At 40.7% G+C, this 23,165-nt stretch overlaps 1 protein-coding gene across 2 annotated transcripts in view; it reads right to left on the bottom strand.

Moving 5' to 3' along the window:
- csmd1b (CUB and Sushi multiple domains 1b) overlaps positions 1–23,165 on the bottom strand; it is a 265,284-nt gene that overhangs the window by 76,020 nt on the left and 166,099 nt on the right. For both annotated transcript variants that reach the window (XM_027023454.3, XM_081724720.1), the window contains exons 8-18: positions 20,427–20,508; positions 19,785–19,909; positions 16,208–16,329; positions 10,027–10,130; positions 9,690–9,802; positions 6,977–7,159; positions 6,094–6,420; positions 4,666–4,860; positions 4,368–4,506; positions 4,035–4,222; positions 673–861 (exon numbers count right to left, since the gene is read on the bottom strand). In XM_027023454.3, the coding sequence (XP_026879255.2) occupies positions 673–861; positions 4,035–4,222; positions 4,368–4,506; positions 4,666–4,860; positions 6,094–6,420; positions 6,977–7,159; positions 9,690–9,802; positions 10,027–10,130; positions 16,208–16,329; positions 19,785–19,909; positions 20,427–20,508 (1,767 nt within the window). The remainder of the gene's footprint in view (positions 1–672; positions 862–4,034; positions 4,223–4,367; positions 4,507–4,665; positions 4,861–6,093; positions 6,421–6,976; positions 7,160–9,689; positions 9,803–10,026; positions 10,131–16,207; positions 16,330–19,784; positions 19,910–20,426; positions 20,509–23,165) is intronic.

Raw genomic sequence — 23,165 nt, forward strand, 5'->3', positions numbered from 1 at the left:
ACATTCTGTCCCTTTCTAACAGCCCATTACCTAAACACAGCTTTACATAAACACAGCTAGTGGATGAAGATTTACAGAATCTTATGGAATCAGAAGCTGATGGAATAAACCACAGGCTTGAGTGGAGAGAAATCTACAAAATGTGACCTAATGTCCCCCAAACATAATAATCCTATCTTCCAGAACAGACATGGTTATGGCGGTCCTGTCTGTAATAAAGGTCAGGCACTGATTAGAGTACATCAGGCTGAGTCCTGAGTCTATCAGGTGGGGGAGGGAAGCACACAACCGATAAGAAGCCTGCAGAGGAGGAAATTGGAGATTCTGAACCAAATGGGCTGGAGCCTGATTACACACACTGGAAGGCACTCCGAGTGCTTATTTCACTCCCCTCCACAGTCGGAAAACAAATACGATAAACAGCTTGAGTGAATGCTCTCCTGTAGGTACTTCCTCCATATCTAGCCAAGCACTCTCCACAGCCTCCTCCTCTTTCTTTGACAAAGTTATCTTTGAAACAGCTCATTCAAGCTCTTTTTCTGCTCAACAGAAATGTATATCTTCGAAGAGTGTTCGGAAGACATAATCCTCATCACCCCATTCAGAATGTAGGAGCTGGCCACATGTTCAGTGAGATGGGTGCTTTAGAGTTGGGACAGGTGAGGGGCCTACCATCACAGCTGGGCAGAGCGTGGTTCCACTGGTGGTTTCTCTCACACACGATGGGCTCTTCATCACTCAGGGTGTAGCCTTGATCACAGCTGAACGTCACCCTGGAGCCAATGGCGAAATTGTTTCCGTGTCTCTTTCCGTTCACGGGGATCCCCGGATCTAAGCATGAGTCGCTCTCCATCATGACGCCTGTAGGAAAGAAGAAGACTATTTCATTCAGCCTCTTGGGCCCAAATTGAATTGAGGGAGATGTCAGAAGCACTTTATACAGTATAAATCATCAGAGGTTAGTCTCCCTGAGGTCTTTCTTATGCTCTTTTGCACTCACTCCCTGAAATCATCTTTTTCACCATTTATGTTCCATGTGTTTAATGCATTATTAAGAGTTTTTCTTAATCCACATAAACCCCTTTGCCAGATTTTTTAAAAAATTCAAATCTTACATGTCCTAGGTTGGCCGAGGTTTCTACCTTTAGGTGAATCTTAAAAGCAATTTCCAATTTTACAGCTTCTAACTACATCATGATAGCAGTTGAAAATACCGAAAAAATAGTCCATCGACTCCAATGAGCTTCAGAGAAGATGGTGGACTTGCATAAGGTGTGCTGTCAGGATCACTTCATAGTGAGTCATGAATATCTACTAAGTAAATCTAGCTATGCTTCACACCAACCCCCTGCCATGTTCTCTTGCATCTGGGTCTCTTAGTCCTGTCTCCGTACTTATGCTGCACATTAAATTACAATAGTGTCATTTAATTCCATCAAGAAAAAAAGGAAAGCAATTGGAGCCAATTTGCCCAATCACATGGTACAGGTCAGGATGTTTTATGCCGTTTTTTAAAAGAATAATAGAATCTTTGGCATACCTAATAGTGAAGAGATAAGATCTGAATTTGAATCTTTAATTATAACGACTGCCCGAGTGCCGCAGGGTGCGGAACAGGACGCACAGACCCCTTCGACGTTTAGAGACATTTAATAACACAGAACATACAAGACAACGTTGGCAATCACACAAAACACAAACAATGAACATTCTCACATTTACAACGTGAACATTAATGACACTGACAAAGACTAAGAAACATCAACAGTGAGGCTAAAAAACATTTACTACATTTACATCTACAACAACATCAACAATGACCCACACCGATGCACACACTAACTGGGGTTTAAATAGACAGACACGTTATGATTAACCCCATGCAGGTGTGTGTCCTTATGGAGGGCGTAGCTACAAACAGACGTGGTTCCCCCTGTACTTGGCGGGCCATACCACATGACTCGTGGGGGGGGGGAGCGTTCCGTGACAGAGCCCCCTCCCAAGGGGTGCGGCTCCCGACGCGTCCAACCCAGGACTGCGAACCCAGGCTGCTGTGTACACACAGAAACACAGCACGGCAATGCCTGGTGCCCACTCAAAACAAGGTGGGCTAGGAACCGCTAGCGAGGGAGACCTCTCAGTGGGAGGGAGAGAGGCAGAGTCCCTGCCTCTCTCAGGGCAGTCCGGCATGCTCCTTGTGACGTGACGACGCGCCTGTAGACAGACGAAAGGAGCGGCTACACACAAACAGATGCGCCTGTAAACATACAAAAAAGGCGCGGTAATACAGTGCCTGCTAACTACGCAGGCGCTGGAGCTGTGTCCTTGGCCCTGCTGGACATGCAGGGGGTGCACATTTGCCCCGATTCCAAATGCGCTAATCCCCTGAACGGTCCTCCTCATGCCAGCCGTTCTAGGAGCGCCCCAGAGGCAGTCGAACTCCGGGGCCTTGGGAGTACTCATCCAGTGTTCCTGATACGTCCACGGGGGCGGAAGAACGTGGGCCTTTCCCTCGCTTGCCAGAGACCCAGCCGGCTCCGCCAGACCGCCAGCACTGCGGCCCCCATGGAGTCCATCGGGTCCTGGCTCAGTAGCCCTAGGCCCCCCCAAGAAATTCCAGGGGGTGTTCCACTCCTCCTCCGGTGTGACCGCAAACGCCGGTTGCAATCCTCTCCCCAAGATCCAAGGATCCCAGCAGCAGCTTGGGATGTGCCTAAACACCGCCCTTAAGGAAGTTCATTTGTCGCCGGGGTAGCTGGCGTCCTGTGGTGGTGGGTGATTCTGTAACGACTGCCCGAATGCGGCAGTGCACGTAACAGGACGCACAGACCCCTTCGACATTTAGAGACATTTAATAACATAGAACATACAAGACAACGTTGGCACTCACACAAAACACAAACAGTGAACATTGTCACATTTACAAGTGTGAACATTAATAATGCTGACAAAGACTAAGAAACATCAACAGTGAGGCTACAAAACATTAGCTACATTTACATCTACAACAACATGGACAATGACCCACACCAAGGCACACACACTAACTGGGGTTTAAATAGACAGACACGTTACGATTAACCCCATGCAAAGTGTGTGACCTTATGGAGAGCGTGGCTACAAAGAAACAGGTTCCCCCTGCACTCGGTGGGCCATACCACGTGACTCGTGGGGGTGGAGCATTCCATGACATTAATATATAATTTTATGTTCATTTCAATCAAGCTGATTTTATTTACCACAAATAATAGCAATAATTAATATGGAATTATTTTTTAGAATATTTAGTAGAGAATTTAGCTGTTTGAAATAAAAACTTGAATAAAGAGACAAAATATTAACTTTAAAATTAACTTTGGAATTCCAATTTAAATTATTACATTACTGAAATAGAAATTCAGTCCAATATTAATGTGAAATATTCTCAAAAATGACATACCCAATTCTAACATAAAACATATTCAGCACAGAGTCATTATTTGTAGGTCATTTGGCTGCTACAATTCATGTTTTAACAACTATTTTACCTCAGAGTAAAGATTTTAAGGAATATAGAGAATTAGTTCAACATAATATTAATTTTTAATTGCACTGTAAATCACTATCTAAAAACACCCTTAAGTTATTATTTTAACTTCCTTGCATATTGAACTTTCTTTAATAGCACAGTTACTAACTGAATCAAGTTAGTAATATAAACTGCCTCCAGTTATTATTTCTTATGGGTGATTCCATCACAGGTTTTATTCTGAAAGGCTTGTCTTTGGAAAGCCTGTAGAAGACTGGAAAACCTCAAGAAAGGTGATAATAGTGTTGGACAGAGAGGAAAGCTTGTAACTAAACTCCAGTCAGCTCCAGTGCAGCAATGGCTCAATCCAAAATGGCTCCCTATTCCCTGTAAAGTGCACTCATGTAGGCCATGAGCCAATGGCTTTTATGTCACGTGTAGTACACTACATGCGGATTAGGGATTCATTCTGGATTGAGCCCATATGCTCGGCAGGGGCTGGGTGAGCGAACAGAGGCCGACTCACTCTCGTAGCGGATCTGAAAGCCCTCGCTGGAGCGGCTGTTGTCGGTGGTGAAGAGGAGATACATGTAATTGCCCGTGCTGATGAGAAAGCGAGGCGCCTGGGTGCCATGATAGTCGCCGATCAGCGGCGACGAGCTGGAGGGCCCGTCGCGGATCTCCAGCGTGTCGTAATTAACCTCTGTCTGGAACCTGCATAGGGAGTGGGGGATGGTGCAGAGCATGCCCATGGCTTTAACAAAATTACTCAGATGAGAAACATTAACAAAATGGTGCAAATGATGTGTGTGGGGATGGCAGGATGCATTGCAAATTCCACCCAGCTCAAAACTGCTACCTGTCAAAAGAGATCTTGATGGCATGGTCCTTCCCTGCTTCAATAACCCATTCACAGTTGAGGGAGTCTTTGTAATAGCCAGGCCAGCCAGGGGACAGCAGGACTCCCGCCGTAGCTGTTAAATGCCCACCGCAGGGAGCTGGGAACGGAGAAGAGGAAAAAAAAATCTAACTTTCAACAAGACTCCCCTCACACACCAAGCCTACATGCTCCAACTTCTGGCTCCCAGAAGGTAAAGAGGACGTGGAGAAGAGCTCCCCTGTTTATTCCTCTGGAGGTGGAGGAGCAGGGGCACTACCTTCGCAGCGTGGCACGGCGGCGTTCCACACAACGTTGCCATCCTGGATGACACAGGTGATAGACTCAGAGCCGTGGGTCTTGATGAAGCCTTCGTCACATGTGAAGAGGACTGAACTGCCCAGCAGGAAGTGCTCCCCAAAACGCTGCCCGTTGACGGGGACGCCGGGGTCGTGACATTCATTCTGTCCAAATGCTGTAGGCAGAACACATAAAAGCAGAAATATCACGGTCGGACACACTGTAGGCCATGTTACATCATGAGGCTGGCAGAAGGGAGGGTAAAAATGCCTGAAAATAAATCAATAACAGATGACAGACTTTTCAAATCTGCACAGAAGCACCTGTATTTGTATCTGCCTATCTCCTAGCCACAGTTTGAAAAACACAAGATCCTGCTTGGATTTTTATGTGAACTTTCAATTTCCTTCTAATGTCAGACGAGCACGGCACTACGAGTGACAGAGCAGCAGATCAGGTGTCAGATGAGATCCCTCAATTATTCGAAGCGCTTGGGAAGCTGCAGTGCAGGATCCCTCCCAGCTTATTTTCACCCCCATCAACTGGTGAGAAGCATCTGTTTGTAACACCCTTGAGGCAAGAGTGTAGCTAATGCATGGGGACCCGCTCATCTGGGTGGAGGTCGCGGCCACATGACCCCCTCCACCCTCCTTCCACCATGCCCCCACTGACAGTTTGGTTGTTATTATAGGCCTTTCTGCCAGCCACTCCAGCTCCACGTCAGGACATGTCTCATCATGTCTGAGAGGGTCACTCACCATTACTATAGCCTGCGATGTTGAGATATCAAACCACACAATCGTCTGACACTGACAGGCCCTAGACCACTGTCATCATCCACTATCTCACATGAAAACAAACACATATGGCCAACATCTCCAACCTGGATTACACACACACACACATATATATATATATATATATGCTGGTACGACAAATTCTTCCAAACACAGGTGACGGAGGTTAATTAAGGGTTAATTACACACTAAAGAGCTGATTTGAAAAGCTGGATTCAATTGAGGCTGTCCTTTGTGCAATAAGAAATTAAAAACAAATCACATTTTTAAATGGAAATGTGCTTAATAAAAATGCAATTTAACAGTAATCGCCTCCTTGAATAATCAATATTACAAATTAAGCAATCAGTTAGTCTCTGTTTGATTGCAATGCTCTGCATCACTGAATTGAAGAAGAATCCACAATAAATATTTTCTGCCCATCTGTGTATAAAAAGAATGACACTGCATATCTATATAGAAAAAAGGTTGTGGACAATACGGACAATATGCCTGCCTGCCTTGGATGAGGTATAATACTGCATTCAAAAGAAAGATAAAAAAGAAATTAGCCATTAGAATCTAGATCAGTAATATTACCACAAAGGCCAGCAATGTAATGCTGTGCTTACTTGTGTAGGTGATATTAAAGCCCTTCCCAGTGTTGGAGTGGTCCGACTGGAACTCCAGACGCATAATGTTTCCATTGCTGGCGATCTGGGAAGGCACGTCCTTCCCAGAGAAAGTGCCGAAAGTGGTGGGCTCGGGCATCCCGTCGTCTTTCACGATAAGGTAATCGAACTGTGGCTCCACCTCAAAGTCACTGAAAATGAGATGGATGCGATTGCCTGGCTCTGCTATAATGAGCCACACGCAGTTCATGTTGTTGCCATACTCTTCGGGGTAGTTGGGCGATAGGATGATACCCGACGGGGTGGTGAAATTGAAGAAGCAGGAGACTGCAGAGGGATGGAGGAGAGGCACAAAGATCCGTTACGCACCTTCTCCAAAGGACATCCCCTTGCGTTCACGGAGAATTCTAGATTACTAGGCAGCTTTTGCATTCAACTCAAATGGCACTGAGGTTAGATACAGAGTGGAAGGACCCATGAGCATGACCATGAGCATTTCACTTAGACTTTGAAAATGAGCTGCTTGGCCCGTGCAGAGCAGATGATGACACAGGGGGTCTGCCCTCGGCTGGTGCTTGTCCAAGGCCCACAGCAGCAACAATAGCAACAAAAATGATTAATTCAAGGTGTGCTTGCCCAAACTGCAAAGGCAGTCTCCTACATGCTACACAGTAGAACAATAATTTCTAAACAACACAGCATTACAAAAAAAAAGAATAATAATCAATCCCCAAAACTGTTCAGGAATCCACAGCTCCTCAGCCAATCCTCACACATTAGGATCCATTGCCATCTATCTGTCAAGCCTTTACCCGTGTGGCGCATTAATCATTCTAAATGGCAAAGTGCTAATTATAGCTGCACATTTTGGAAGAGCACTTACAGACGCAGCTGGGTTTGTTTCCAGACCACTGGTTATTCTGCTGGCATGATATCGTCCTCTCGCCGACCAACTCGAAAGCGGCCTGGCACTCAAAGGTCAGTATATCACCATGTAAAAAACTGTCTCCCGTTCGCTTCCCATAGGCTGGGATACCTGGGTCTCCACACCCTCCTTTGTCAATTTCTGTGTGGTAAAAAATCAAACAAACAAAAAAATTTCAAAGGACTGGTCAGTCTTTAACATTTTAGAATTATGAAAATTCTGCTGTACAGAGCAGCAAAAAATAAGAAAGGAATGAGAAGAAAATAAATAAACTGATATAGAAAGAAGGAAAAACCATCCAGCAATAAAACAAGACCAGAACATTACACAGAGACAGGAAGAGGAAGGGGAGCAGCTGCTCTGCTTCATCACTTCAGTTTTTCCGCATTTCTAGGTGGTGGACCACATTTTTTATTATTATTATTTATTTAATTTTTGCAGCAGCATAAAATGACAGTGACAAATGAATGACATTCTGGCAGAGTTCATTTTGCTGTTAACAACTTGCTTGGCGGTAAGCGCTTCATTGACCCAGCCAGCCAATAATCTACAGGGGATGACTCCCCCCCACTTCACCCCTCCCGTGTCCCATTTGGAAACACACCCCAGACTTAGCATCAAAAGCCGGTGACAATAATGGATAAATGAGTAGCACTTATACTTTTAGCAAAGGGCATTAAATCAAAATCAATGTTATTACAATTATTCCATGATAAATTATTTACCTGGTCAAAACTGCATTTGAGTCATTATTGTAAGTGTCTGATAAAACATGCATATTTACACTGTTCGGAAAATGGCTGTGACCTATTATTTGTATTAAATATTAAGTGAATCTATCCATTAGTGACTTGGAAACCTGAAAGCAAATGACAACAAACTACATGTGATCAAATACAGAAGAGCAGCTTTCCAGAAAATAGATTTTATTTCATTTTATTTGTAGTTCTTACAAATACACAATTACTTTTCTTTTGCAAAGCCATTCTGCCATAGCCCAGGGCCAGCCTCAGCCCATTTTCACCAAAAATTTGAAAATCCAAGTTTTCAAGGATCTTTTTCAAAGTTGATCATCCACAGCCATTGGATTTCATACAAAAACCAACATCTGAAAAGATGACTTTTTAGAAATGTATTCATGCCTGTTAAGTTAGTGTTCTTTGGGCAATAACACTTTTCTGAAGCTCATCCCTGGTTCTTTGCTGTTGTTCCACTTCAGTCAATCCAAGTTTTGATTGGAAAATACACAGATCATCTAGGTTAATTGTGGTAACCTTAATCAAAATGGATTGTATGAAAAACCGTAACAATACAGTCTAAATACATTAAGATGCATTGCTGCCCATTACAAACCTATGTGACCTGATATTGCGAAATCTTTTTAGGAAGGCAAGCAACAAAATACAATCATCAGGCCTAAACAAAAATCTGAGGTGAATAAGGAGGTGAATAAGGAAACGATCAGATAATGAAGCCTTGCTGGTTGTGGAAGAAGGCCCACAGGCTAGTTCAATATTACATCTTACACTATAGGCAGCATTTAAGTTACCTTTGTGCGCCAATGTTAACTAAGTTAATTGTCTGAGTACTTTCTTTTTAAGTCTAATTTCATATCTTTGAGCTTGCTGCCCTATCAGCTTTCAATTCCAAGGGAACAACATTAAATCTTACTTGTTTATACTGAATAGAAGGTTCTGAATATTTGTGAACTGCTATTATTGGCTTGTGAATCTAACTTTCTTCCCCTCATTAACTCCTCTCTAGAGCAAAAAGCAAACTTTCAAATAATTAGAGATGCATTTGAACTCAGCACCTATGGGGTCTTGAACAAAGTGTCCAGCTAGCCATTCCTGGTGGGTCCGTTGTCAGACGTGGTAACGTGACTAGAAGCCTGAGTGTGAAATTGTGTTTACACAAAGTTAACTGGGTTTGTGTCATTGTGTTGAAGCTATCCAGACAGTGAGAATTGCTCAATCGTGAGGGTAAAGTTTATAGTGGTGAGTGCGGTCACTGGGGATTTAGCTTGACACTAGCCTCACTAGCCTTTGAAGCAACATTTTTAAGTAGGAGAAGCAACAACAATAAAAAACTCCCCAGACAAAATAACTGTAGTGTTCAAACCTTCTAGGACTAGTTCTACTACTAATAATGTTATCTTATATCACTCCTTACCCACTAATTTTATGATGACCAAAGCTCACTGCAATGCATAAGTTAGTCTGGCCATTCAATGCTGTACAAAACATCACACTGGACAGGCAGCTTCTGCACATTAGTGTTTATAGAAACAGATGCTTGAGTTTAATCCTGTGTTTCTTTGGGTGATGTTTTCATACAGGCCGAAGACCAGGTAGAGTGTTTCGTTCAAGTATTCCAAACAGGTCTGCACAGCACATATGCTGGTCCATTTGTTTTCAATTTGCACACTGCTGGCAAAGCTGGCATGACTCAACCGCTTCGAGCAAAACCATTTCACAAAGGGGAAGGAAGAAAGAACACCCTTAAAATTTTGGTTTGGAAAAAAAGGCAACCGTAACAGCTGTAAAAACAACCGGACAAACTCCAGTACTGACATTTCTCTCAGAGGAACATATATATTATTTGTCCATGAACATTTGCAGAAGGCATGCATGAAAGCCTGTTTTGTTTTCAGAATGAGACTACGACTAACCTTCATATATGGCCTTGAATCCCTGTGATCCAATAGTGTCATCAGACTGAAGGTGTAGCCACATCTGGTTGCTCATACTCACAATCAAATCAGGCACACTAGATCCTGTCAGACTGGAATATAGACATAAAATAAATCTCAGTATGATTTCGATATGCACATGTAACCATGACAGAATCGTTTTTAAATATTGTGTGACGAGTCCAGTGTTAGTTGCATATGGCAGAAAATGAGTAACTTTTATGATCAGCTACTGTAAACATAGGGACAGATGGAGGGTTATTTTGTAATGGCGTGCTTGGTGGATTATATCTAAAGATGGTCTTCAAAAACTCACACATAGAGCACCCGTCTTGCATCACCGATCTTTCCTCCATCTCCCACTGTTAATGTGTCATAAGCTCTCTCAAGATCAAACTCATCAAAGGCCAATTTGATCACCTGCAAAAGGGGACAACAACAAAATAAAAACCCAGACCAGACGAAGTTTGATGAGGAGAATCAGTGGCTAATCATATAAGCCTAAACAGTGCACTGACATATGTTGCAAGAAAGGATTCATCATGGAGAAAAACAATAATTTGTTTTCAATTCTTTCCTAAAGTTGAACGCATGAGGACAGGGCCTATGTCTAATATAAATAGTAATTGAATAATTGAATAAATTGAATAATTTTGGTTTAGTAAAAAAACAAAAAAAACAAAACAAAAGAAAACAAAACAAACACAGGCATATGCCACAAAAGTTCAAGCATGCATGTTGTGTGGTAAAGAACAATGCTTTGGGACAGACAGAGTATGTGCATTTGATGTGGAAGTTGAAAGAAAACTGGGTTTTAGGAGAGATTGCTTGAAGGAAGAAGGGGGAAATAAAAAGCTTAATGAGGACAGACCCATTATCAGCATCTTCACATTCTCTCAATTGGGCAATTAAAGAGACATTATTCTCAATCATATTCCTTCCTTTGTCAAATGCCTCCCATAGAGTCATAACCTTAGCAGGTGGAGCGACGTTCTTGGAAGAATGAAGCAAAGCGACGAGTTGAGGGGCAGAGCTAAAATAATAAATGTGACATCACATCCTAGGTCATGGGTTTTATAAATCTTGAGGAGCTGCATAAGGTAGTTCAGTGTCCTTCAATTTGGAATGCCTCTGAAGACAAATCAGATATACACTGAGCAGAACAATAATCACTCTTCCATCTTCATAAGCGCGCTCATTCTCTGGGAAGCCTTTAGAAATACATCTAGTCCATTATGCCTGAAATGGTACATTACAATAAGTTTAAGATATGCAGACACAGTGCTGTTTGTTAACACTATAAGCAAAAAAAAAAACAAAAAAACAACCAAAACCAGGTGAGCAGGAGGTCATGTCAGTTGAAGAATGCCATTTATGAGGGGACCAGCCCCACACATCAAAGGTGCTTAACAGGCAATCAGTATTATATGCCAAAGTGTCTAAAGTGAGTTGCCTGCTGAGGCTTCAAATCTAAGTCTAAACTACACCCCTTTAAATTATCCTGTCAAAAGTAAAGACGCCTTTCCACAAGACTAAGCAGGAGGCGAAAAACACCACTCGTGGTCTATATAAATACAGCCCAGATGCGACAGAATGTCTCAGTGATTGTTCCTTCAACCAGATGGACCATGGCATTTTTAGGGTTTCATTGATTCCTTTGTTTCATACGAAACTGAAAAGCCTGACAACTGGTTCAATGGCTCCGATTTGCCTTCTTTTGTTCAGAGCGCCAAGAGAAGACATTCTCAAATGCACTTCAAAGAAAATGTTTGTGATTGTTCTGTGCACTGCAATTTATCCATAGGAAGAAAAAACTGAACACCTTCCTTTTTTGCTGGATTTCCATTTCAAATGTTGCTGTTCAGCTGATCGAAATGTACTTTATCCAGTCACTGCAAGGGAAAAAGGCCCCCGGGTCCACCTCTCAAAGGCAGTGCAGCAGCAGTTATATAGGACTGACCCTGTAGCCAGGCCCTCAGCCTTCTGGGACACCACCACCGTGGCACGCACACATTGAAAATTGATTTTCACTCTCCCTGAGTGTTTAACTAATGTTTTTTTGTTGGAGATCCCTGAAAGTGTGTAAGGAAATGAGGTCAGTAGGTGAAATGCTTCAGTGCAATCACCATCTTATCCTGAGGGCAACACTGTGTGGCTCATCGTTCAAAAGTACAAACAGCATGCTGGAGGACAGTTGGGCTGGATGGTCAGTTTGGATGCACTATTAATTATAAACTACTTTCTTTTTGACATCTTACACAGCCATTATCAGAGGACACAGTGTCTTTTTGTCTGGGTATAAAAACCAAAACCATAAATACAAAAGCATTCAAGATGTACATATGAACTGAAACACGAACAGAATGTGTTCAATATCGCTGGCCACGACTTATCAGTCTCTTCTACACAGATAAATTGGATATGAGAATGTCTATGAATATGAAATACTACAGCTGCATTGGGGACTCCTGTCACATCCCTCAACTCTTAAAGCCAACTAACACTCCCCTACTCAGCAGAGGAAAATCGACACTAGTGAGACAGCTAAAAAAAAAAGAAAGAAAGAAAGTTAAAAAAAAAACAAAAAAACATTAAAACAGATTTCTGGAAAAAATAAGTATTTTTCAGAACAAGGGGAAGGAAGACATCAACCAAGAAATACTGCTGATTCTCTATTTGGGGAAACATCCTTTGAGCATAACACTAATATAAAAGTGATTAATGCTGATCTGAGCAACTGCTGTGAATCTCACTCAGTTCCATTGTTTGTTGTCCAGTTTGGTGCAGTGCTATGTCTTCATTCAGCTTGAGCCATCAAACAGAGACTACACCTCAGAATACTTAATTTTAGAGTGCTCAAAGTGATCTTCGCAGATTTGTTTTCTTTCTTTTTATTTGCACTTCTTAATTAATAAAGCCCCAGCTGTTGGTGTAGACCTGGCACCTAGCGGCTTTCATTTAAATATCTGAATCTGAAATAATATGATGAAACAAATATGAATGATAAATACCAGTTATTGACTCAATGAGTATAGCGCTCTGTGTTATTACTGCTACTGCTAGAATTAGATTTTACAGAAGGACTTCTGCTGAGAAAAATGTTTCACATTTGCAACAAAGTCATAGTATCTTAGTAAAGAAGTTTGAGGCCAGACTGAAGTGGATTGCATGTATCGATAGTGGACTCTGAACTGCTTGTACATAATTTGAGCAAGTGATTCATGTTTAGATTTCGATTTAGCTTCTAACACAAGAAGGCAAATTATTTTAGCTTTTGAAAACTTTTGCAAAATTCTAATGGAGTCATCTTCATTTATGCATGGGCCAAGTGCTCATTTGAAAACACATTAAAAGAAATATGAATAGGGCTGTTTCACCCCTCTGAGGTCACTCTCAAAGCTGGGAGAAACTTCATTTAGGGGGTTACATCTGCTATTTAGCAGGCAGTCTGATCAAACATGGGTTACTACATCTGAACTATACTTACTTCCCCTTTTGAAAGTTGCAACCTCAACAAAAGCAAAAAGGTGACCTTGCCAAACGAGTGACTAATTTGAAAAATGTGCAGTCATGACAGGGAAATCTTTGAACAGAAGAGAAACTGAGCTACCTGATCATGCAATCCAGGACAGTGCGTAATGTGCAGAGAGAGGAACAGAGAGCACCTTGACACAGCACACCCTTGAGGACTCAAGGTTTTCTGAGACTAGGCATAGGGTTCAAAGTGCCCCTGAGGTCCTGGTGATTCTAGATCCTTCCACAATGTGCAAGGCATCGTAGCCTAGAGGGTGGGAGACAGGGCATGGAGTCCCCGGTGGACCTGTGGCTATGACTGCCACCAGTGTACTCGTTAGCCTGATAAACGCAGTATATACAAGAGCCCTTTACTCCCAGAATGGAGAGAGTCAAAATATCCCCTTACTCCACAGGTAACTCAGAAGACTCCAGCATCACAGTGATGAAGAGCATAGGCCAAGCAAGAAAAGCAGCACATGCTCATCTCCACCAGATGCTTGAGTAGTGACCTAGGCATAGTCTTTTCATGGTGTTATGACTGAATGCATTGATGCAAGGCAAGCCACGAGTGTTAATATACTGATGCATAATGTAGCTGGTGTATTGCTTTGTGGGCACTGCTGGTGATTAACCTGCATCATTTTTGATTAGTCAAACAGTATTTATTCTGTTTTAGACAATTATATATTATATGGTACCTTAATGGAATTCATACATTTTCTATTCTGTGCAGCTCTCTTTGGTTTCATGGCATCATATCACCTCACTCTCTCTTTCTTTCTCTTTCTCTCTCTCTCTCTCTCTCTCTCTCTCTCTCTCTCTCTCTCCTCTTGTTCTATATTTCTTTTACTTTGACAACTTTGATCTAATGACTGGGTAGTATTCAGATAGCACTGTCCATGCTTTTATTTTCAACTGCCTTTGTACATTATGCTATTACACACAAATATAAAAATTGAGTGCACTATGTAATTTCAGTGGTATATTACTGTTGCCTTTATAAACAACACTGCATAATACAACCTGTAATATTGCTGACAGTTTTCACATGTAGTTTGAAATGCTTCAGTTACCCAAATATTTATTTCAGCAAGGCTTCATGATTTCATGCTTCCAACAATATGGTGGAGGATAAGCTGTGTAGTCTAGTTAAAGTGTTAATAGATGTGAACACAATACTCTTCATCCCTTCAGGAATCAGAACATCAAGCACAACCAAGCCTTAGGCTGTCCAGCACAGAAAAAGGGAAACGGCACCGTTTGGAGAGCAGAACAGACAAGTTAGAATTATCCTTATGGCAAAAGGTGAGCTGATAGTGGAATTACATTTCCTAAACCATCTTTAGTTTGACATCAGCTTAATCTAAACTTACACCTCCATGTCGAACATACAGGGTCATTACTTCCAGATCTCTTTGTATTACCCTAGGCAGTGAAATTAAAATAAGGCCTGCATAACTGCAATGCCAGTCTGCTAGCTATTTAACTGCCTAGCACTGCTTACAGGTGTTTCTCTGAATTTAATAATGATTTGCTTTCTCTGTGAATAATTACTGATGGCCAGTTCATTGAAAGGCATAACCTTAATTAGTTCAGTCTTTCCTAAGAAATTCTTTCTTCCTTCAGTGCAAGCCTGTAATTATTGTTAATGTAAAGGAAACTCTAGTGTTAAACCTCAAAATATATTTTTAATTTAGCATTTACTATAATCTTAATGGTTTTAGGGCCTTTTTTGTAAAATACTTAAATTTAGAGTCACAGACAACACATAAAGGATGCCCTGGAATAATGTCCCATGGAAGTCTCCGGCAAGTAATAAAATGTGTATTTTAACGTTTAACACTGCAGTGTTCCTTTAAGCATGGGTGCAACAGCCCCTACAGTAAATTAAGCATATATAGGGAGACTAGAGGACTACAGCAGCAAGTACTCTAAATACATTAATACTTCATATGTTATTTTTGTTAAATTTGCTCTCCATTAAGCTTTCATAACATAGTGATTTCAGTGTTATGTGTGTCATCTGTAATCCAGGGGTATTCTGTTTTTTTCATCCAATGACACTTTAATGATGTCCTTTTTTTTCCTCTAGCACAACATCACTTTGTCATGCACCATATTGATTTGCAGTAAGCTTTGTGAAGAAAAAAAACAAAAACATAATGAAATACCTGAGTAAAGTTTGAATAACAACACAGGGGAACGTTAGGGTAGTTTCACTGCTTGTTTCTGGGAACACTTGCTATAAAATACAGTCAGGTATTAGGTGAAAACGTGTAAATAGAAATAAACATGTGATCAGTAATAACAAGCAAATTTGTGTCATCATAAAGTCTAAGTAAGGATTTGCTAAGTAAGAATTTACCCCAAATAATTTATTCTGCACAACATAGTAACAGGCACCATTTACTGCAAGGTTAGCAGATTATATAACAATTATATAAGGTCATGCATACAAACATTCCCTGCATAAAATGAACTGCTGAAGCACTGTACTTGGGTGTATCTGGAAACCAGTAGAATAGAGATAAGTATAGTGTGCATCTATATTTTACTTTGATAGTGTCTGGGTGTCTAAGTGGCTATGTTCATTATCATGGTGACAGTCCTAGTGGCAAGGTCACTGTGGCCCATTAAATCCATAATGCAGGTGAACAGGCAGACAAGGGGATATAGATATACAGCTGAAACTTATCAGACTCAACCAGAATAACATGAATGATAACAATTTATACAACAATTGCAATAAGTTAAATATTACACAAGCTTAGCAGGGGACTATGCTTATGGGCATGGTGAGTCTTCAGATTTTTTTCCTGAGCTTTATGCAAGGCTACAGAGTTTTTTGTGGTTTGTCAATATAGTAACAGCATTTTCAGATTCCCCTGAGAAAGGGTCTCTCCCACCTCACAGACATTCAGCCTGAAGTTTAACTGGAAAAATCCCTAACCAAACCAAACAAACAAAAAAAATAACCTCACCTTTGCAGGATCCACTGCTGAAATAACCCACACGCAGTGGGCGTTGTTCTCGTACTGCACTGGGTAATTTGGAGACGTGATGATGCCTTTTGGACCTCGCAGGTTCGAGCCACATGTTCTTGCTGTCAAAGTAAAAAACAAACAAATTGAAGGAAGTTCGAAAGTTGCTTCTCCTTCACAGTGTCCAACAAGTTCCAGTGGCCATTGTGACTTTCATACACTTTCAATCATTAATGTTACTTGAGTCATAACATATATCAGATACATTCATTCCGTTTTGATATTCTGAAATGTTAAAAGGACACATTTACATTATTTTCTGAATAAATATCTTCTAATTTATTTGAGGTCATGCCTCAGTATAATTTGACTCCATCACAGAGATTTTTTTTTCTTTTTTCTGTGTTTCTTTCTCTAACCCTATTCAGTATTCTGTACAGGACTATTAACCGCTCATGCTCCCTTGTGTTTAGTCAAGGCTTTTCTGTGACAGCTTGAAAGAACAGGCTGGCTTCTTTTCTGTGGCTTCATCTGATCCTCGGTGGGACAGCACCAGGGCTTTGGAAAGGTAGACATGTGAAGAGATAAGGTTGCAGATACTCTGAAATTGGAAATTCACATGCATCTTTGAGGACATTCTAAAATCACTATGGACACTCTTTCAGTAAAGACCCATACAAAGAGAGAGAGAGAGAGTGAGAGAGAGAGAGAGAGAGAGAGACCAAATATACCAAAAGGGTATTCAAAGTAATACAGCACAATGTATCCTTTTTCACCCATTAACATTATTCTATAACCACCATTTCTCTTCATTCTCCCAATCTTCAACAATACTGAGCTACACAAATACTTTTAATATTTAATGTGTATTAACAGTGTACAGTATAATATATGGTGGTATTAATATTCATCTCACCAGTCATTACTCAAAAACATTTTCAGTGAACAAGAGAAATTCATTCATTCACTCAACCATTTAGTCATTCATTGAAAAATGTCCTTACACTTTGGATTTGAGTTGGCTTTTTGCCCTGTGTGCATATTTGCAAACTGATGTTACACACATCACTAAAAACAAATGCTTTCTAATTACCTGCTGACTCCCAGCAAGCTGAATCAGTAGCACAGAAAGAGTCAAACAGAGCTCATTCCTCATTTAAAGGTCTAAAACCTACTCAATAATTAAGTCTAAATAATCTCTCGAGATCAGCAGTAATTCAGTTCAAGAGGGGTGCTAAAACCCACATGGAATTATTAAATCATGAAGCTAAAGAATTTTTTAACTTCCCATTTTATACCTTCAGCCCCCAACTTATCCCCCAAATGGGGAAAAATCTCTTTAAGTGTTAGCTTTAAAGATGGTGCTTGGCGATGCTGAGACAAAAAGTGTCTTGGCTGATCAGTGATGTGTGGGAATCGTGCTAAGAAATTGTCAAACATGGTTACTCTTCTGTTTGAAGACCTGAAATACTGCCTTATTTAATTTTGATTAATGTCTTCAAGGGGCCTGTGTCGCCTTCGCCTTTCAGAACAACAACCACTCAGGTCTCAACTTAACCTTTGGATAAAGCCCAAGAGGACCGCAACCATTTTCAAGTCTTCACCTTGGGGAAAATGTCACTTATCTGTTTTGTAACCATATTTCATGATCACTTTAAGTACAAAAAAGAAAAAAAACAAAAACAAAAAAAACCTTTAATATACTGTATGAAAATGAAGGCTAACAGCTACTCCCTGGAATAGCAGCTACTCCCTGGAATGCTGCTACAAAAAGGGCTTTAGCTCTCTGTTAGGAGTTATTATGTACTTATGGCTGTTTATTTATTTATATTTGTTTGTTTATTTTGCTCAACATGGAAAGTACTAGAATTCCCACTGAGATAAGTGTAAATTCCTCATATTATTTCTTTTTACTATAGCAATATGTGCACATGGCATTCAATAAAGACAGCAAAATAAAAGGACAACAGTTCTATTATATAATTGAACTTTCCACTCAAAAGCAATTTTGTTATTTGACTTTAATAACAAAGCAATTTTTGTCCAAAATACCTTATTTAAATCATAAAGGGAAAATAAAGACTCATTCCAGGGAAAAGATTCAGGCTACTGCTGAATAAAGAGATTCTGGAGTCAAAATGACCCCCTTTTGCAACACACAAACAAGCTCAACCAAGTGGAAACTGGGATGAGTGGGGAAAGTCCTTTAACCATTTTTTTTGCTATTTCAGTTTGGATTTCATGGTCAACGAGGGTATTTTACATGATTCATTACCGACTGTAAAGAAAGGTAAGAAGCTGTGGCTCAGGGAGGCATGAAGGCCCTTTTAACAGTGTACTTTGATATTTTTAATACTGAAAGTGAATTCTTAATGCAAACTTCTTCCAGTTCATTTGGTACTACTGTTCAGTGGGAAATTTCAGTAACTGATATCACTACACATATTTAGAGATATATCTCAAAACATTCCACAAACCATACACCAAAGCATGGTTCTTTACATTGTCATAGCTGGAGATTCTACTGGAATGTTCATTGAACAAATTCCTACATATTATTTGCTGCATCTGGTGGAAGTAGAATAGAGAAATTATGGTGGATGTGGACTGGTGATTCAGTCCACCTGGGTAGTTTGTAGATGGGTTGGTTCTGGATCAAAGGAGAAAATGCATGGTAGCAGTGAACTGAATTTCAGATGACTGCTACAATTACTGTCAGTTATTGTTGTCAATTGCAGGTGTGAAAACAAAGCCTATCAGTCATAAATTCTGATAAGAGAACAAAGCACATTTTTAGAGGGATTAGGATTAGGTTTTATGAAAACCCTTATAGATAACTTCAAAATGTATGAGCATCAGACAAAACTCACTTATGAATCCTCAGTTTACATTTGAACAAGCCCTTTCCTTGTTCCATTACTCATCAGTTCACCATAGTTCACTGACACATGCAAACAAAACTTTAATTAAACTCCAAACTGCGCATTTAAATGAGGCTTCTGTCCAGGTTAGTAAATCTCAGAGACATGAAGAGGTACCATAGGTGGGCACTCAAAATGACAGAGCATAATTAAAGCAAACATCAAATCTAATTAATTCACTGGATGCATGCATGAAATGACAGAATGTAGCTGTGAAACAAAGAATAAATTTCCCTCTGAAAATCTGCAACAAACATGAGTTATTATGTACAAGTCTGTAGGTCATCTGCAAAAAAGAGCACAAGTTCCATGTTAAATTATTTCATACGGAAAAGGAAATAATTTTCCTGATGTCATTATATCCTACCCTGATCATAGATGACTTCAAGCTTGGGCTATTGCACAAACAAGAGCATTAACAGGGTATATGATGGTTAGATTATGCCTCATGTACATGTGCATGATTCAATTTCAATACAATTTAATATCAGCTACCAACATTCTGCGACATTTCCAGATGCTGCCTTGCCAAAAGCTATGGATTGCATGGCCTTGCTCGACATTGGCATGTGCCACACATTTCACTTAACAGGACTGGACAGTGTCTTTACAGGACATGAGGGGAGAGTGCTGAGGCGAGCCACATTCGCACTTACTCCGACAAATCGGCCTGTGGTCACTCCAGGCGGCCAAGGTCTCAGTCACTCTCTGACAAGTGATGCTCTTTGATCCTTGTAGCACATAGCTGTCATCGCAGGAGAACTGTATGCTGGCCCCAACCCTGTGGGGTGGGCGGTGGGGTTGGTACAAACAAAACCAATAAGTAATAATAATAATAATAATAATAATAATAATAATAATAAAAGGCCAAACCAAAGTAAATTATCACCAATGAGTGTTATGCATGCGAAGAACACACATTTACTATAACCTCTCTTTTTATGAAATTGGAAATGGGGAGAATGGCAGTTCAATCTGCAAAGCACTCATTTTAGCAGACAGATTTTCACTTCCTAGTCACTAACTTGAAAATGAACGACTATTATCTGGTTTAGACCCCTTATTTCCTTGCTCTTTTTTTGTTTGTTTGTTTTTTAATTTACTACTAGAACCAGGGGGAGAGACATATTGGGCTTGAAATCTATTGGGCTGGTTGAGGTTCTTGTGTGCTTGGCTCTCTTCTTCATGGATGCTTAATCTGCATGCACAGCCTTCTCCAATTACAGCGGTGCCATGCAGCTCCTACTTGGGTAAAAAGAGCAGCAACAGGAAAAGGAGGATGGAGGGGGGACACCCACTGGAAGCTGGAGCCGATCCTCTTCCCATTCTCTGGAATCCCTGGATCAGGACAAATGTCTGCTGCCATTCCTCCCTGGCTCACTGCATTAAAGAGAGGAAGGAAAGAAGAGGGCAATGATTGATAAGGGGGAAAAGCCTGAGCAAGCACAAGCCCATATTTTTTAAGACTTCGGATAAAGAAAACAGAATTCACTGATGGATTTGGAGACTGCAGAAGTGGTAGGGTATGAAAGGGTTAAACATTAGGCAGCATGCACTGTTAAGATGGAGCCTCACAGTGAGTATGCTGATGGGGTGGTAACTATGAAGAGGTGCCAACATGTCCAACAAGGCCAGGAAAGTTCAATTCACATTTAAGATAGCAAAAATGTTCCAGTGGATGGCTACGTCATGATATAACAAGATAGGGTCATCACCCTCATTCAGAACAGAACAGCAGTATGATCTCACCAGGATTCGCCCCAAACTTCCATTGGTTTGGTTTAATTTGAAATGCAACGTATCACTGGTGAAATGCTAAAGTATTACACTATCTGGAGTAGATTACATATTACATAGAAGAGAGGAACACCACAACAAAATATTTTCTGTAATGGTGTTCAGACCTCAGAACATCAGATTTAAGGATAATTTAAAAAAGAATAACATGGTTTCTAACTTATGGGACTTTCAGAGACACCTCCGGAATAAAACTAAAAGCACTCAGATAAAGGTTGGTGTGTAGAATTAAAGCAGCATCCCATAGACTGGAGAAATGGGCATCACTGGGCTTGGGTGGATTGCATTCACAGATGAAATATCTGTTTTTTGCTGTGCTGACAGGGGATTTAGTGATCAGGGGCTCAAGGCTATTTCCCATACAGAAAGAGAGAGAGAGAGAGAGAGAGAGAGAGAGAAGGAAAGGTCACAGCACATGTCTCTGTCACACTACCCATCCTGCCCCCCACCCAAACCCCTCACCCTCTTTTGGCCCTCACCTAAACACTGCACCGCTTGCTGACACCGGCCAGAGTTCATTTACTGGCCAAAATCACATTAGGTCAACTCACAGAATCTGCTCCAGGCATTGAGCACAGAAATAGATCTTGTATCCTTCTTCTTTTTACCGTTCTCTTATTTGCAACACCAAGGAATGAAATACCATGACATCTTTTTACAAAACACTCTCAATGTGCTGGCTTTCCAAAGCCAAAACATTTTATATAGGGAGCTCTGAGATGTGCAGTGCTCCAAGAAGGTTTTCATCAAATGAATTTCATGCCAGGGCAAATGAGTGTTGAACGCCTTCAATAAGAAAGTGTAATTGGGGAGTGAGTTTGATGTATGTAACACAGAATTATTTACGATGATTCGAATAGCATTACCTTCTCTGTTCTGGTGCATCTATCTATGACTCTTTGCAATGGATGCGATTTCAATGCAAGGATTTATGAGTGGGGTCTGAGTGGCCTGAGGCCAGCCACAAATGGACTAAAACCTTTTTGATCAGCTGTCATGTCCTTCTGTTTGATGTGGTGACATAATCTCTGATTGTTGATATCAGATACGAAAGTTATTCAATGTGATCAAAGGCCGCAACTTTTTTTCTGATGTGCTTTTTTTAAACATGTATTTTCCTTTCCTATACCACCATGTGACTGCCTCATGGATTCTGTGCACTCAATGTTGGTATATTTCATACATAAATGACACTGCATCCCTTTCTAATCATAGATCTAAGACCATGGCATTATCTTTACCAGGTAATCTCAAAAACCCATGAAATCACTGCTGTATGCCGTTGTGACATGAACTTGCCACTTAGGTTCTACTGCAGACACATCGATGTATACTATGCATTAAAGAGCTGGGTGAAGTGAGATGCAAGTAGGAGAGTGTGGTATTATTAGTATCTTAGCCAATCATTTCTTAAACCTTAATCTTAAATCTTTGATGCAGTTTGCACTAAGCATAAGTGGGGCATTGTCACAAAACAGAACATTTCAGTCTTGCATTTGTATAGCTCTGAAGTCTGGGGAGCATGAAGTTTCAGTGCTGTGAGGATTATACCTCTTTTACACCCTCCATATTTACATCATGTAAGGGTAGTGCCAGTTTTCACTCAATGTATGCAATCTGCTATTAAACAGTTTGTTGAACTTCAACATAAAGGATAGCAGCACCATAAATATGATTATCAAGGACAGTATTCCATGAATTGCTATAATTTCCTGCATATGTTTTGTTTGCTGGTGAATTCACCAAATTATCAAACAGTTGCATTGGGTTTAGATGTTGTGCCGAGTTTTGACTGCTTATTTAAAGAATCCTCAGGGTTCTTATAAAAATGAATTAATTGTCACAAAAGCAGCAACACCTAGCCTATCACTACCTAATTTACACATGCCCACAAAGACAGGGCCCCAGAGGTTAAGCTCATGTTTCTGTGTCATGGCTTTTATTACCCTTGCATGACGTACGTAGCATATGGTATACACGTCCTAAGAGACACACTGCATTTTGCAAAATTAGATCCTCTGTCAGGTGAACCTCAATGGACATGTTTCTGAGGAATGGACAAGCATATGCACAATCCAGCATGGTCATAAACCTGCACAGTAAGTCCTACTGATAAAGTGTGCGAAGTAGCTTCCATTAGTGGAGTCAGCAGCCTTTGTGGTGTTAATTGCCACAAAACATGCTTGATGAAGCAGAGAATGGCACCAATTATTGATACTGTCTAATCTGATGTTTAACAG

This window comes from Electrophorus electricus, chromosome 12 (genome assembly GCF_041902795.1).
Source record: "Electrophorus electricus isolate QZ-2024a chromosome 12, ASM4190279v1, whole genome shotgun sequence".
In the NCBI taxonomy this organism is placed as follows: Eukaryota; Metazoa; Chordata; class Actinopteri; order Gymnotiformes; family Gymnotidae; genus Electrophorus; species Electrophorus electricus.